We start from the raw sequence: 16,913 nt of genomic DNA, 5'->3' as shown, positions 1-16,913 counted from the left end.
ACCAGTTCTCAATCCACGTCAGCACACTATCCCGAATCCCATGTGTTTTAACTTTGCACATTAATCTCTTGTGTGGGACCTTGTCGAAAGCCTTCTGAAGGTCCAAATACACCACATCAACTGGTTCTCCCTTGTCCACTCTGCTGGAAACATCCTCAAAAAATTCCAGAAAATTTGTCAAGCATGATTTCCCTTTCACAAATCCATGCTGACTTGGACCTATCATGTCACCATTTTCCAAATGCGCTGCTATGACATCCTTAATAATTTATTCCATCATTTTACCCACTACTGAGGTCAGGCTGACCGGTCTATAATTCCCTGCTTTCTCTCTCCCTCCTTTTTTAAAAAGTGGGGTTACATTGGCTACCCTCCACTCGATAGGAACTGATCCAGAGTCAATGGAATGTTGGAAAATGACTGTCAATGCATCCGCTATTTCCAAGGCCACCTCCTTAAGTACTCTGGGATGCAGTCCATCAGGCCCTGGGGATTTATCGGCCTTCAATCCCATCAATTTCCCCAACACAATTTCCCGACTAATAAAGATTTCCCTCAGTTCCTCCTCCTTAATAGACCCTCTGACCACTTTTATATCCGGAACGTTGTTTGTGTCCTCCTTAGTGAATACTGAACCAAAGTACTTGTTCAATTGGTCTGCCATTTCTTTGTTCCCCGTTATGACTTCCCCTGATTCTGACTGCAGGGGACCTACGTTTGTCTTTACTAACCTTTTTCTCTTTACATATCTATAGAAACTTTTGCAATCCGCCTTAATGTTCCCTGCAAGCTTCTTCTCGTACTCCATTTTCCCTGCCCTAATCCAAGCCTTTGTCCTCCTCTGCTGAGTTCTAAATTTCTCCCAGTCCCCGGGTTCGCTGCTATTTCTGGCCAATTTGTATGCCACTTTCTTGGCTTTAATACTATCCCTGATTTCCCTAGATAGCCACGGTTGAGCCACCTTCCCTTTTTTATTTTTACACCAGACAGGAATGTACAATTGTTGTAATTCATCCATGCGGTCTCTAAATGTCTGCCATTGCCCATCCACAGTCAACCCCTTAAGTATCATTCGCCAATCTATCCTAGCCAATTCACGCCTCATACCTTCAAAGTTAGCCTTCTTTAAGTTCTGGACCATGGTCTCTGAATTAACTGTTTCATTCTCCATCCTAATGCAGAATTCCACCATATTATGGTCACTCTTCCCCAAGGGGCCTCGCACAATGAGATTGCTAATTAATCCTCTCTCATTACACAACACCCAGTCTAAGATGGCCTCCCCCCTAGTAGGTTCCTCGACATATTGGTCTAGAAAACCATCCCTTTTGCACTCCAGGAAATCCTCCTCCACCGTATTGCTTCCAGTTTGGCTAGCCCAATCTATGTGCATATTAAAGTCACCCATTATAACTGCTGTACCTTTATTCAATGGTATAGAATAGATCGGCACAAGCACACGCATTTCAACAGCAAATCAAGGCTTCATCATTCAGCTTTAACATGGTAACTGTTCAAAATTTACAATCGGCCAGCAGCTACTGATCAGTTATCACCAGCTCATGAATACTGGCTAGAAGAAGCTCATGAATACCAGCTAGAAGAAGCATGATTTTCATTTCAATCAATTTTTTTTTGTGCTGAGCCATATATCTAAACCCTGTAGAAATATCTGGTGCTGGAGACCAAGCACTGCACACTTTCACAAATCAACATTGGGAAAACCAAAGCCATCATGTTTAGCCCCACCACAAACACTGTTCCCTTGCCTAAAATTCCATTCCATTCCAGAGTGTTTGCAACTATGGCATCCAGTTCGACTGAGCTAAGCATTATACCTAATGTCCTATCCATCCTCAACTCCACAATATTGCCATGAAACTCTCTTCACTTCAGATTCAATTATTTTAACGCTCTCCTAGCTGGCCTCATATCTCCATGAACTCCAAATTGTCCAAAATTCGGCCACATGAATCCTGCTTCCAGTCCCCCCACAGCAATAAAGTTAAAATTCTTGCCCTTGTCTCCCAGTTCACCAAATTCAAAATCCTTAATTTACCAATCACTCCACAGTCCCAACCCATATGACCTCTGTAGCCTCCTCCTAGCCCGTCCCCTATGGTCCTCGGATTCTGGGCTCCAGTGTCTCTCTTTCTTTCCATCCACTTACCAATATTCCTCCTGACAGCAGATCTTTCAGTCATCCTGGGCTAGACTTTCCCTAAAACCTCCCCACCACCTGATTGCCGCCCAGAAAGACCGCTAAGATTCTGCAAACGCTGGCAAAAATTTCCAAAAAAAAAGGTAAAGAAATACCACCCAGCGAGAAAATGGATCTTACACCAAGATTCTCGTCGGTTAACAGCGAAACGAGGTAAAATGGGCGGTTCTTACTGGAATGGACGGTAAATATTTAAAATTTAGACCGAGGCTGCGGTTGGGCCGAGGGAGGGGGGGATAATTACAAAAATATTTTGAATTTAACAAAAAAAATAAAAAAATTAGAAGACATTCTCAGGACCTTTTTTTAAACGTAATCGTCATTATGGAATTTTAAAAATAATTATAAATAACCTTTAACTTACCTTTCTTTTCAGGGTACTCACCTACCGCCCTGTCTCTCGCAGCTTTTCATGGGCTGTTTCCTCAGCAGCTCGTATGGGTCTCCATTGAGGCCAAACTTGGATCGTGGAGATTTTCTCGGCAATGCATGCAGATGGTTTGCTCTCCAGCGGTATTTTCAAAATGTCGGCAGAACGCTTAAAAAAAATAAAGAGGAAACTTTCGCCGGGCAGTTTTCACTAAAAAAGAGCTGTACCGCCGAGAAAACTGCCAAAAATGAATGGGAAAGCCACCAACCTAAATTTCTTCACCTTACTGCTTCCTCCATTGTCTTCAAAAAATTCCACAAAACCTGCTTTCATCCAATTCTCTTAAATCCTCTAGTAAAAACAGAAACACATCCATCCATATGCTGCTCTTACAAAGCAAATTCACGATTTTCCCATTCAACTCTCTCCAAACTTGGCTATAAACCAACAATTTACAAGCAGCTCACATTTGGAAACTCCGCTCCCCTGCAGTCAGAATAAAAGGGGAGCTCCACCATCCCCTCCCCCATTTCTATTTACTGCTCCTTAAGCTTCTGTCTTCAGACTCTTAACTACATTGTGAGACAGTGTTCTTCACACCCACATGCATATAATGTCTTCTCTTTAATATTGCAATCCTGTCTCCAAAAGGGAAGACTGGAATATAAATTGAGGAATGAATGAGGTTGGGTTAAAGGCACACTTGCTGCTCACCAAGGTACCCACACTGCCCCGCTCAATAACTACATCAAGTGCCCTTAATCTGGATACTTAAACAGAAAAAATTACTTAAGTTAATTGACGGCAACACATTTTAGGAAAAGCAAGAAAAATGCTACGGTTAAATCGATCTCAAGTAATTGTCAAATCTTTGATCTTGAAAGGGCACCTAACCTGTGGGATAAGTGAACCATCATAGGCAGTCCCTCGGAATCAAGGAAGACTTGCTTCCACTCAAAGTGAGTTCTTAGGTGACTGTCCAGTCCAATACGAGAACCACAATCTCTGTCACAAGTGGGGCAGATAGTCGTTTAGGGAAGGGGTGGGTGGAACTGGTTTGCCGCTCGCTCTTTCCGTTGCGTGCGCTTGATTTCTGCACAATCTCGGCGACAAGACTCAAGGTGCTCAGCGCCCTCCCGGATGCACTTCCTCCACTTAGGACGGTCTTTGGCCAGGGACTCCCAGGTGTCAGTGGGGATGTTACACTTTATCAGGGAGGCTTTGAGGGTGTCCTTGTAACGTTTCAACTGCCCACCTGTGGCTCGTTTGCCGTGAAGGAGTTCCAAGTAGAGCGCTGGCATGCGAATGATGTGGCCTGCCCAGCGGAGCTGATCAAGTATGGTGAACCAACACTGCAGTGGTTATGCAACTGGGGTATCAGTAAAAGCAACCAGGATGATGTTGGATTGTCATAAAAACCCAACTGATTCAATAATGTTGTTTCGGGAAGGAAACCAGCCATCCTTACCCAGACTGGCCTATAATTGACGCTGAACTGCCCCTCCAATGTGGGCTAGCAAGCCACTCAGTTTAGGGATAAATAAATACCAGCCTTGCCTGCAACACCCGCATCCTAAGAATCAATTTTTAAAAAATGCTTCCACTGATTTAACAGGAAGTAAAATAAACAGATTAACGCCTGCTAAACGAACACAGCAAGAATTTCAAAATGAGTTAAAACTTCATGCAGTTGTATCCCATGGGGTCATTTTAAAGTCCAAGATGTTTAAAGGAGCTTTTCTTCACAAACGTTCTCAATTAGGACCTGTTCTAACGAAAGGTTATCGACCTAAAATGTTAACCCAATGTTTCTCTCTCCATGGATGCTGAGTGTTTCCAGTATTTTCTATTTTTATTTCAGATTTTGCTTTTGGCTCTTAAATCCTCTGTTACTTGGTCCATTTCTCGATTGTGAAGCACCTTGAAATGTGTGATGACATTAAAAGTGCACACGAGAAGCAGCTAACTTATCTGGACAGGTAGTTTTAAAAGTCTGAATCAGTGCCAAACCATATACTGCTCATACAACTTGATGCTTGTGGTTCTGTTATTGAAAATGGACTGCAAGTAGGTTATGTGCTCCATCCCCAATTGGCTGTGTCAAGCAGCTTAGGAAGGCTCCAAGTTCAATCTGAGTCTATATTGAGTTAACCAATCTCAGGCAGACTGACAGTAGAATTAATGGGCTGGGGAGAGGAGGAAGGGAGGGGGGTAGGGGTGGAGATATCAACTAGAGTTCCTGCTCACTAACCAGTGAGCTTGCTAGAAGTACATTTTTACAGAGATCAGTCGCGAGGTGCCTCTGTGGACAAATGCCTGCTGGCACTTCCCACCTCGGCTGACATGAAGAGTGAGGTAGTGGAGCAGGCACATAGAACCTCCACCCAAGCAAGGAGTCAGTGCCTTCAGGATAGGAGAAACTGAAGAAAATATGTTTTATCCACAAGCACGCTTCCTAAGAATTGCACTGATGTGGAAAGCACCAATCACACGAGGTGGTTTAGTCAGTCAGACGGTGTATTGTGCTAAAAATACTGCAGAAACTAAAAATTGCAACATAAGCTATCTTTGCCTTTCCACTTCTATCACAACATTTCACTGGTACATAAAGCAAGGGTACAGAAGATCCAGTATGTTATTTTAAGAACCTTTAGCACTGACTGGAGTGTGACGTGGGCAGAAAATCAACGTACCAATGTTCTGAGTCGCCAGGCTTTGCACGCGAAGATAGACACCCATTAATCATACCACCACATACTGAAAACAGCCACATACTGAAAACAGCTGAGTCATTCAGGCAGTTTCTGTTCCTTGTGACTAACCAGGACAAACTATTACAAATCAAATCCACCCAGGCTCCACCTACCTCTTTCACTCCTTTCCTACATGAAAATAAACTGAGATGAAGCCTCAGAGGCTAAATAAAGCACATTCAATATTAAAATAAGATTGCTCTGAAGCATTAGTCATCAACGTCCAATTCATACTGATGAGTGCACATCGACTTTCAAATATGTTAATGCTGAAGTATTTTTGCAAACTACTTGAGCTATACTTAGAACAGCTCGTATTTTGTTTAAGGTGTTGATCATTTTTTAATTAAAAATGGGGCTTGCTTTTGAAATTCATTGAACCAGCCATGGATACAGTATTGTACACAAATCTGATTGTGTCAGTAAGATCCTGTTTCACAGTATGATCCAAAACTCGCCTGCCCGTGTCCTAACTCACACCAAGTCCCGCTCACCCATCACCCTGTGCTCGCTGACCTAGTGGCGTCCGGTTAAGGTAACACCTCGATTTCAAAATTCTCATCCTTATTTTTAAATCCCTCCCGATCTCTAATCTCCTCCAGCCCCACAACCCCCGCGAGATGTATGCTCTCCTCTAATTCTGCCCTCTTGAGCATCCCTGATTATAATCGCTCAACCATTGGTGACCGTGCCTTCTGTTGCCAAGGCCCCAATCTCGAACTCCCTGCCTAAACCTCTCCACCTCTCTTTCCTCCTTCAAGACGCGCTAATTTCTACTTATGTGGCTCGGTGTCACCACATTAAATACAAGTTGTTGTTGTTATATGGTGACTACTTTTTGCACACTCAAAAACCACTGGAGATTTAAAGGGGGTGGCCAAATGCACAAAACTGAGCCCAATTGCTCAAGTGCAAACTGCTAATTGGAATTTCCCAGATTTTTTCCCCCAATTAGTCTGTTTTTAAACTGCCTCTCAGGAGATCTCACGATTTCGGGTGGGCTGGATTCTATATTGTGATACACAAAGTATCACAATTGTGTGGGACAGGCTCGATGGACCAGAGGGTCTTTACCTGTCCACCATAATTCGTATGACTCTTGCTGGTCCTCGTCTGCTCTCTATTAAGCTCATCATTCTTGTTTTGTCATCCTTACTTAAGTCACAAGGTTATGAGTTCAGGCCCATCTGGGCACATAATTTAATGGTACTGAGAACTGACACAGTGCTGAATTGCCACAAGTGCCATAGTTTGGATGAGACATTGAACTGAGGCTTCATCGGCCCATTCAAGTTTGGTTTTCATACCATCACTCTTCCATTGGTGAGAATGGAGTGAAATCACGGAGGGACTCACCAGCCGCAATGTGAATGTTCTTTCCATTGCCATAACCATCATTATACTCTCCGATACAGTGGTTAGTCCTATATGGCGGAAGGTTTTATTGGTTCCCACAATCCAAGTAATATGGAGGGGCCACCCACACCCAACAGATAACTATCCTACTGGATGTCAACCAGGAATTCAGGCAAGAGGTCCGGTCTCCACTTGCTGGGATTGTTTGGAGTAGGGTTCGAACCATCCACTCAGACTCAGGTGAGATACTACCACCAAGCCAAGTGAACGTGGACAATCCCATAGCACTTTTTTCGAACAGCATAAAGTGCACTCTCTCTCTCTCCTGCACGCACCTCCCCAACCACCGGTATTGTACCCAACATTCATCACTCAGATACCGCTACTAAAAATAGATAAACAGGTCATTCATTCATTTGCAGTTTGTGTGCAAACTGCTGCATTTGCCTACACAAATGTCTACATTTCAAAAGTAATTAATTGACCATAAAGGGGTTTTAAGAGTTCCCGGAGGTAAAAGTGCTATACAAATGCAACTCCTTCATTCTTTCTTCCTTTTTCTTCTAAATGTTTCAATGACAACTATAATCATCCTGGAATTGCTAAGCCGTAATCGCAGTAACCGTAACCTCCAGAGAAACTCAAGGTGTCCAGGATTCTGCTGAGAACCAACTAAGCTTGACCATAATATTTAAGTGACATATCACATCACTGCCACAAATATCTAAAAGGTGGTCTCCCATGGTAAGTCGCTGATATGCTCTTTTACGTGCCATGCAATGCACAATGTATTATTCTTGTACTATGGTGAACCAATGCCAATTTTAAGGCCAAAAGTTCACGTGCACTGCAATTTAATCCAGTTTTGTCTTTTTTTAAAGCGTGATTGGTAAAGTGAATCAAGAGGCTGCAGATATTCTGACTCCAGTATTTTCTGTCCTTGGAGAGTTTCTCTATATATTCTAAATGATAACCATTATACTTTTAAAAAAATTGACACGAATAAAGCAGGACAGAAAATACTGAAGCTTGACAAACAGGAGATGCATGCTTGATGCATCTTTTTTATTACAACAGATACTCCGCAAAGCAAAGTCATAATTCTGCAATGGATGACGACAATTGTTCAGACGACCATAATGCATGAGACTAATGAGATGCAAAATAGAGACTATCCTGTAAGCCACAGCAACGGTCAGACTTGCAGATTGTGTGACCCAACTTGACACCATTTCTTTTTTGGCAAACCATGGCTCATACCACTATGAAAATTTGAGAAATGGTGCTCTTGGTTAAAGGCAGTGGGAAACATTAAATAGCAGAGATTTCAAGGAAGATCTGCCATATTTTGATGGCTGCAGCAGTGTTTGGACCTATGGAAAGTCTGCGCCTCTATAACATCTCCCCCGAGCTGGCCTCCCCACAAGCTTCAACTCATGCAAAATGCCACAGTCTGCAGAGTCAAACATTCGCATTATCCATGCCTCCTCCAAGCTCCAGTATTTCAAAATTCTCATTTCAAAAAGCTCTCCATAGCCTCACCCCACCCTACCAGTGAGTTTGTCCAACCTTACTTCTCTGCATGCATCCTCTGTTGCTCTATTACACTTCCTCTCACCACCGTCTACCATTTGAAATTCTGTACCCAGTTCCCTCCAGCTTTATACCTTGCTACCTGCTTTCCAAAACATCTTTAAATTCCTCTCACTTCCCCCCACCATGCTCAGTGCCCACTGTATCTCTTTCCTCACTGTAAATGCTCAGATGTTTCCCTGTATGTGGCATGTGACAAATACATGTGAATTGTTGCTCACGATCTTTATAATGGCAAATTCCCAGATTGATTGGCACTGCTTCAAAATGCATTAGCTATCGCAGGAAGCAGCAAAAAGCTTAAAGATTTTAGCTACAGCCAAGGCTGATGGTGATCTGGTTTAAAGAGGCAACTTAATGCATTTTTAATGTTTGAAAAGGTGCTTCTCATTTGTGGCAGTGCAGATGCTGAACATTACAAGAAATTCATTTCTACAGATAGGTAAGTATATTGTAAGTGTTCTAATCTACAGTAGTGAGCAATAGCAGGAATCTTGTGCTTAAAAAAAGGTCAACAGCTGCTATAAGGCTGCAACAGCCAGTGTCATCCTGAAGCTAACGAAGTGAATTACACGGTTAGACTATTGAAACTCTCAATATGACAGTAGACTGTGCTGCATATTTTTATTAATGGAATAAATGAAACATAACCAGTTAAAATTACGAGACAGGTCTGAACAGTTATTAAAATGTGACTATTTTGAATACTGAATTTAAAGAAAAACAGGATAAAACTGACCAATCAACTCTGATTTTTAATTTAATCAACAGCACATACATCAGAGGTGTCAGCCATCTTACATATTTCAGAACCTTGCCTTTGGGGCTGTAGTACTCGGAGGGGGATGAGGAAGAAAGGAGGGATGGACGCTCCCTATAAAGTCAGCGCCACACATAGGCCTGGCACTGAACACCAATGCTCATCATCCTGCCGGTCTCTAGTTCTGGCTCACTGAGCCAAGGCCTCCCTATTCCACTGTAAACAAGATCCCAGTGCAACCACAGGGGCCAAAGCTTCTCCACACATCTTAAACATCCTCACCCACCCCAATCTGCAGAGATTCCGATTGCTCAGATCAAAGAGGAACTTCAAATGACACAAAAACAGAAAGTTAATTAATTTGTGGGAGGTATTTTCTTAGCAAAAAAAAAAACATGTTTCTTCTCCACTTCAGTTCTTACCTTGTTGTCGATCAAATCAACAGGCAAATTAGTTATTTTAATGGACACATTGCATGCTTCAAAGAATTAAAAGCATCTAATTTGCTGTTTGTGGGATTCGGCTGTGTGCAATTGGCTGTCACATTTCATCGAATCATACAGCAACAAAGGCAGCCATTCAGCCCAATGTACCTGTGCCAGCTCCTTGAAAGAACAATCCACTTAGTCCCACTCTCTTGCTCTTTTTCCATAGCCCTCCAATTTTTTTCTTTCAAGTATATATCCAATTCTCTTTTGAAAGTTGCTATACACCGACAGAACAGCCACTGCACTCCAAAGTGATTCGGTCTGAACTGTGTAATAAGTGTTATTTTTTTCCAAATTCATTCATGGGAAGTGGGCATCGATGGCAAGGCCAGCGCTTATTGCCATTCCTAAATGTATTTTTTTCTACACAATTTATATTAGAATCACACAATTTCTGCATTTATATTTACTTTTAGAACATTTTGTAACTGTAAATATTGGAATCATTCCTCTATTTAATATAAACCAAAAGATTTGGTCTATAGTTCTTGATTCCCACAGATCAAATGAGCTTACACTAACCAAGTTACTGTTAGTACATTAATAGAGGATATGGTTGACAGTGACCAATTCCCATGCATCTGTTGCAATCTAAGGTTTGGTGAGACATAGTGGAAAAAAGCATATATAGATGGAATAGACTGGCATTTAGGATACCAAAGAATGAAAGACAAAGACAGAGAGTAGGATATCTTTATAGGCGAAAGCGAGAACGACTTACACAAAGGGAAAGTAAAAGAGGAAAATGATGTTGAAAAACTGATACTAAGACAACAACAGGTCTGTGATGCATACAGAGAGGGGGAGGCGCACACAGAGTGACTGGTCAGTTGGCAGATTAAATCTCATTACTGAATGTACTGGCACCAAAGAAAAAACGATCACAATTCCATAACAGAGGGTTTCATCACAGCTGCACGATCAAGGAATACTCATAATTCCTCCAATCCATGCAGGTTAAAATGAGTATTGTGCAATAAAAATCTTATTTGCTTTTTAAACTCACTTCTGAAAGGCTCCTCTTCCCTCGCTGTTCTCCATACCCCATTTAGGTTTACCTGCACAGCATACTATGCCAAATGGAGCAGGCAACCTCCTTCCAACCCAGTAGTCAGTGTTGCTCTGTATGCAGCAACTCAGAAGTGCACGAGTTCAAGTCAAAGGAGGAAATGTTACACAAACAACATTCCAAACAGCTTCTTCAGTGCTTTCAACAACACGTTGCGTAAAAACTGGAGGAGTTTTTTTAAAAACTAAATGTGTGCGCATGCAAACATCGGCTCCCCAAAGATTGTTCGATATCTGGACATTGCGTTTTAATATTTCTCACTGCAGAAAAAAAGCTGGCAGCCTGTTGTGGGAGGGGCCCAGGTACTTTTCCATGTTGTACTCGAAATCCACATCTGAGCGGGGGTGGTCTGGGCAGTTACAATGGCCAGGAGAAGGCAACTTATCACAGGTAATGGGCAAAGATGGAGAGTCCATTGTTAAGCAATGTGAACTGGTCAGTGATCAAGCCATTACCTGGAATGAGAGAACCCCGAGAGGTGGGAAACCAGAATAAAACGCCATTAAGCCCCAGACCTGTTGGAAGTGAAACCCCATCACCAGCCATCCCTGGAATACACATGGGCCACTCAGACAGAAGCTTCAAAACAAGGAAAACTTTATTGGGCCAGAAGCAGCAAACAAACAGGATCCTTGAAACAAGGAAAAATCTTTATTTGGCCAGAAAAGGCAAACAGACTTTGGATATAAAAGGTGGCTGCATGGCCATAGCTCTCTCTCGCTTCACCTCTACAAGGACCGAGCACTCCACTCCGTCTGGGACGGAGAGAAGAAATCATAGACAGTACGGAATCAGAAGAGACACGTTTTCACCAGAAGCAGCAAGTAAGCCAACAAACCGTTGGGCATCATTCCTGCCCACGCATCTTTAAGATCGCAGCCACTGTGTGAGGAAGTATCGTGTGTTCTCCCAATCAAGCCTTAGAAAGGTTTTAGTGGGGAGGTTTTTCTGCAAGGACCATAGGTGTATGCCCAACCGGTCGGTACAGATTCGGGATACACTATGGATCCGAGCAGAGGAGTTAGACGGTGGGGCGGTTTGCAATAGGGGCGGTTTAGACACGCCAGGGTATTGGATTGTACTACATCGTCACTGTGTTTACTTGCAGTTTTGCTGTGTTGAGGTAGCTTTAATAAAGCATCGATGGTTGAGACCGGAGGTATTTGTCCGTGACTCTTTCATCTGTTCAGTACAGTAACCACTCCCAGGTCTAGAACTATTATAATGTGGGGGTGCATCGAAAACACCTAAGAGAATCTCACTGGTGTTAGGAATACTGCTCAAGGGAACTGAATTTTTTCCTAACTGAATGGTGTACACAAATTGAATCTTTGGAAAATTATGGTGCCCCATTTTAATAGGTCCACTGTAGCACGCTTGTATATTCTGGTAATGCTCAAGTAAATCTAATGCCATTAATACAATATAGTCAAAATATCACATTTTTGTTGGTACAAGTTACTAGAGATTTATCAGTTGTACAGACTTCAAACTATGTCTTACTTAGCTGTATATCATCCCAAATAATTTTCAACTGGGAGTACAGATTGAAATGTTTACCTTGGAGAATATCATAATTCAGTCATGGCAAATTTGAGACTCCGCTTATGTGGTTGACCAAGACATTCATACCAAGGGTGACCAATCTGACACATAGAACTGAACATAAGTGTTTCAGTATTTTGCTAAGGAGGAGGAACATGTGCACTCACTGATTCCGAATACGAGCTGTACCATCACAAGCTACTGACAGATCAGGAAAACCATTCGAACCATCAATTCATCGATCCATACAGACCCTACATCCCCCTGCCCACGGCTGTATCTAAATGCTTCTTATATGAGTCCAGAGTTTTCACCTCCAGGACTATCTGGTAGTTCATTCCAAGCATTGATCACAATTTACACAAAGCATTTCCAAATATCAGTCCCAAGATTATCTTTTATTAGTTAGAACCTTGTTTATAATTTATAAAATATCTTGCACTCAGGTGCTTCCTTTCCAGGTTGAAAAGCTCGTGCCTCCAGATTTTCATAGAATCAGACTGACACAAGGGATCAGCCCCGTGGCTCTCCTCTGCACCACCTTCAATGTGTGAATGTCTCCCTTGTATCTTGGTGACCAGAACTGCTGGGATTTCTTCAAATGGTTAAAAAAAGCAAATTGTGCAGCAGTCACTTAGATATACATGCCAGCTACAGAACAGCATTTCAAGGGGTTTGGAAGTATCCCCTGCTGTCAACATGCACTGTTTTATGAAAACTGCAGCAGGGGAAGAAAAGGCTACCTGACTGGCATTACTATAACGTTATAACAAAATGTATTTGTACAAAATTGTGGAAAAGTTGGTTAAAAAGTTTGTCATTGATTCTTACCATTTTATCCAAGTCTCTTTGTAAACTCATCACAAAACAGAACCAATTGCTCTCCATTTTTTAAACTAACATCCTTAATATTTTCCCCATGGTTCTTGTCAACCATGAAAATTGAATTCTCAGCACTGAGAAATTAAAAGTAATCACGTGGATCAAAATATAAACGGAGTTCTTTTCTTCTTAAAACTAATTTTCCCCACTGGTTGGAAGGTTTAAGGGATTACTGTCACTTGAATCGCATCTCTTCACAAAACCTACAGACCACTTAAACCAATATGACACTCAAATCGGAGGCATTTCTATTTCAAAAAAATCAGGTCATGTATAAAATTAATGTGGAAAGTGACCTTCAAATTATCTTTTGATTTTTATCACTGATGTTCTATTAGTTGAACCCCATTTTCCTGGTTCCAGTGCCTTTTCAGCTCACACGGCATGCCCATTCCACGCAATTGACTAAGCAAGTCACCAAAGAATCATAGCAACAGATCAGCCTCTACACATTCACATAACTGGGCCCGCTCCCCAAAGATAACTGATGCCAGACTAATTAGGTTCATAATTACACACATGCCTATAAAAATATAAAATATATAAATACTAAGTACAATATGAAATATAAGTGTTGGCAGGTATCGACACTTCTGGCACTTCCTCCATTTATAACATTATGTTTAGGTGCAATACATTCATGTATATATTGGGATTCTTGCAATAGAAATGCACTGAAGTCTGGTACTGCATTTTTATTCGTTCCTGGGATGTAGGTGCCGCTGGCAAGGCCAGTATTTATTACCCATCCCTAATTGCCACCTTCTTGAACCGCTGCAGTCCTTGTGGTGAAGGTACTCTCAACAGTGTTGTTAGGGAGGGAGTTCCAGGATTTTGACCCAGCAACGATGAAGGAACGGCAATATATTTCAAAGTCAGGATGGTGTGTGACTGGGAGGGGAACTTGCAGGTGATGGTGATCCCATGCACCTGCTGCCCTTGCCCTTTTAGGTGATAGAGGTCGTAGGTTTGGGAGGTGCTGCCGAAGAAGCAGTGCATCTTATAGATGGTACACACTGCAGCCACGGTGTGCCAGTGGTGGTGGTCAATTCAACCCATCAATAAAACAACCGAGGAAGTTCTTATGCTCTAGCGTACATAGGATTAATGCGATTGACTTAGCTGCTGCTGAGTCATTTCTCCAAACGGTTTGCACAATATCTTTACAGCCACCAGGCACACGACCAGGTCTCTCATATACAATGTCACGCATGCCCGTAGAATCCAAGCAGCAGTGCAGATTGCCACTGCTGTTACTCAGTAATAATCACACATTATCAAATTCAAAAAAGAGGAAATAAATCAATATTTTGGCTCAATTACTTGGTTAGTGCTCTAGTTTAAGTTGGTGCCATGGCCTATTCACAAATATCATTTGCAATGTCAAATACTATGTTAGACTGTTCAAATGCTACAATAGACATGTATTCAAGAACATTTAGTACAAAGCTGACTTGAGAAGCAGCCACTGACACCTGCATTACATTAGTGTTGCAGCATCCAAGTGATGCTACAATTGTGGTAAACGGTGCTAATGGACGACTGACACTACAGTTTAAGTCATGGTTTTCAAACATTTCAGCACAAAACTTATCACATACCCAATTGTTCTTCATACAAATATAAAAGTAGGAAGCCTAATTCTTCTCCTGTGCAGCTTATTGTCATTGCACTTTCACAGCAAATCTATGCAATAACTGGTATAAATACAACTCCATCCATCCACCATACTTGCAAATCTCCATACAAGTTTCCAAACAATTGAGCTGTCAGGGGTAAAAACTAAACTCAGACCTTCCTAAGGGAGGGAGAACAAAAGTGAATAAATCACCACAAGTCACTTTCGCATATTGCCTCGAAGTAGCTAAAGGAGGAACGCTGGCAGCAAGTCACCCGTCGTCCTGGCAGTTTTGTCAATTGGAAAAAATAATGGAACAATGGGTAATTAAAATTAAATTAATTTTACAAAGACAAGGCAGCCAGATAATGGTCAAATTGCTGCCAGGAGTTAGAAGTCAGGTTGTCCCATAAGACCGCAAACATCCGAGAGTATGGTATCCTTAACTATGTAGCAGCATGTAACAAAGTGTACAGATCTAGGAGCTAGCTACTTCCCCAGTCACATTAGAGTAGCTTCAAGCCAAGGAAACCAGGAGACCAAGAAAGGGAAGCAGGGGGAGATCCATTATTTAAAAACTCTCACCTACAGACTTTTAAAAAAATGGGAATAAGGAGATCCTTTCTTCCTTCATGGGGAAGTTTATAATTTGTCCTTCCAATCCCAGTTCATCCTCCAGTTGGTTTCAGTTTTGAAGTGTGGAGTGCGACTTACGAGAGCATTTCACTACAGCGCTGCAAAATAAAACCTCGTGCATCAGCCATACTGTATCGGAGTATGTAAATTATTTATACATATCCACATACATGAAGCTCAGGGAGGTCAGAAGCCTCCCGTGGAGCAGAACGGAAAGTCCGTTTCAACAAATACTGGACGGTCTTGGAGTTTCGTATTTGGAGGTTCCACTAGGGTATAACTATTTTGGAGCATCTGTCTACTTTGTGTGAATTGTGGATCTTAAATAATTTCACACCAATTATATGGATGCTCCACACTATTAGAATATCCTCCACAACTGAAGTGAAATAGGCTGTACTACCTCCAATTCAAAACCTACTTTATAGCTATTTTGTTACATTCAAGAATCACTTGCTGCATTTTTCATGAACATTGCAGCCATGAAAAATTTGGGCTGGACATCATCTGGCTCAAGCCTTTTATCTTTCCCTATTTTGCCACTCACCCCTCCCCAAAAAGGATAAATATCTCTCTACTTTTTGGTACTCGTTACCTGAGAGAGGCCTGGCGAGGAGGCATGGCCTGGCGGCGTTGCAGGGAGGTTTGGATGAACTTTGTTTATTTCATGTGTTGTGTAAGCAGCAGGTCCTGCCTGTCTGGTCACCTGTGGGACCTGATAGAGATACTAAACGTTAGGACAAAGTGGTATTCTCAAACATCATCAACATACATTATCTGATGGAAAAGTGAATTGCATCTGACTGCAATTAGGATTACTGGGCAGGCCACATGTTCTGATGGGATCGGAGCGGATGGCTGGTGCTGCTTCTAATAAATCTTAAGTGGCATTAAAATACTAAACGGTAGGCAAGACAATCTGAAGTTGAACTGTCCCAACATTTCAGTGAAAGACGGAGTCTTTCTTTAGCCTTACTATATTTTGATAAAATATTGAATTAATGTAAAGGAGGCACTCGGGTGAAGAATCAACCCCAATTTCAAAAATTGATCTGAATTGATCAAATCAGTGATAAAAAGTCCAGAAACACAGCAAATTTAGGCAGTGGTTATTAATCCCCTTCACCCTTAAGAATGTTCTCAAAAATGAAGGAATTAATTAAAATAGCTAAATTATGGAACCCAGTATACTGAAGTAGTCTTTAAACTCAAATTTTCCATTTAGGTTTTTACTGGTATGAATAGGTACTTGCTTTCCCTTCCAGACCATCTTCCAGGCTTTCTGCTACATACTACAGCATTTGATGAGGCTAAGGGAATACACTCACGAGTACTTAAGTGCCGCCTTCTAGCATTTGCATTTTTATGAATTGTACAGCCAACGCATTACAAATGCTACATTTCAAGACTAATATGATTCATTTTTATTCTTGGATCAAGGCACTATGAAGTAGTAGAATGCAAGTTCAACATTAGCATAAATCTCATGGGTCATCTGCCGAACCTCTCACCCAGCGAATCGTGCGGGCTGAGGGAGACTTGAATAGGGGAAGAAACTTAGACCAAAAGAGTAGTTAACAATTGCAAGCTCTACCACACAAACAAAACTGAGCATCAGCAGC

The 16,913-nt window shown here is 41.8% G+C and overlaps 1 protein-coding gene across 22 annotated transcripts in view; it reads right to left on the bottom strand.

Moving 5' to 3' along the window:
- The window catches only part of LOC139228773 (eukaryotic translation initiation factor 4 gamma 3-like), a 335,585-nt gene that overhangs the window by 229,345 nt on the left and 89,327 nt on the right, over window positions 1-16,913 (bottom strand). For 18 of the 22 annotated variants that reach the window (XM_070860122.1, XM_070860138.1, XM_070860130.1 and 15 more), the window contains one exon: window positions 15,887-16,006. The exons of 2 other annotated variants lie outside the window; for them this stretch is intronic. In XM_070860122.1, the coding sequence (XP_070716223.1) occupies window positions 15,887-16,006 (120 nt within the window). Of the gene's footprint in view, window positions 1-10,547; window positions 10,605-15,240; window positions 15,304-15,886; window positions 16,007-16,913 lie in introns of those variants that run through there. 2 more of the 22 variants (XM_070860135.1, XM_070860134.1) reach the window with 2 other exon arrangements.

This window comes from Pristiophorus japonicus, chromosome 18 (assembly GCF_044704955.1).
Source record: "Pristiophorus japonicus isolate sPriJap1 chromosome 18, sPriJap1.hap1, whole genome shotgun sequence".
Lineage (NCBI taxonomy): Eukaryota > Metazoa > Chordata > Chondrichthyes > Pristiophoridae > Pristiophorus > Pristiophorus japonicus.
The sequence above is the reverse complement of the archived record's forward strand: the minus strand, read 5'-3'. Positions and strand labels throughout refer to the sequence as shown.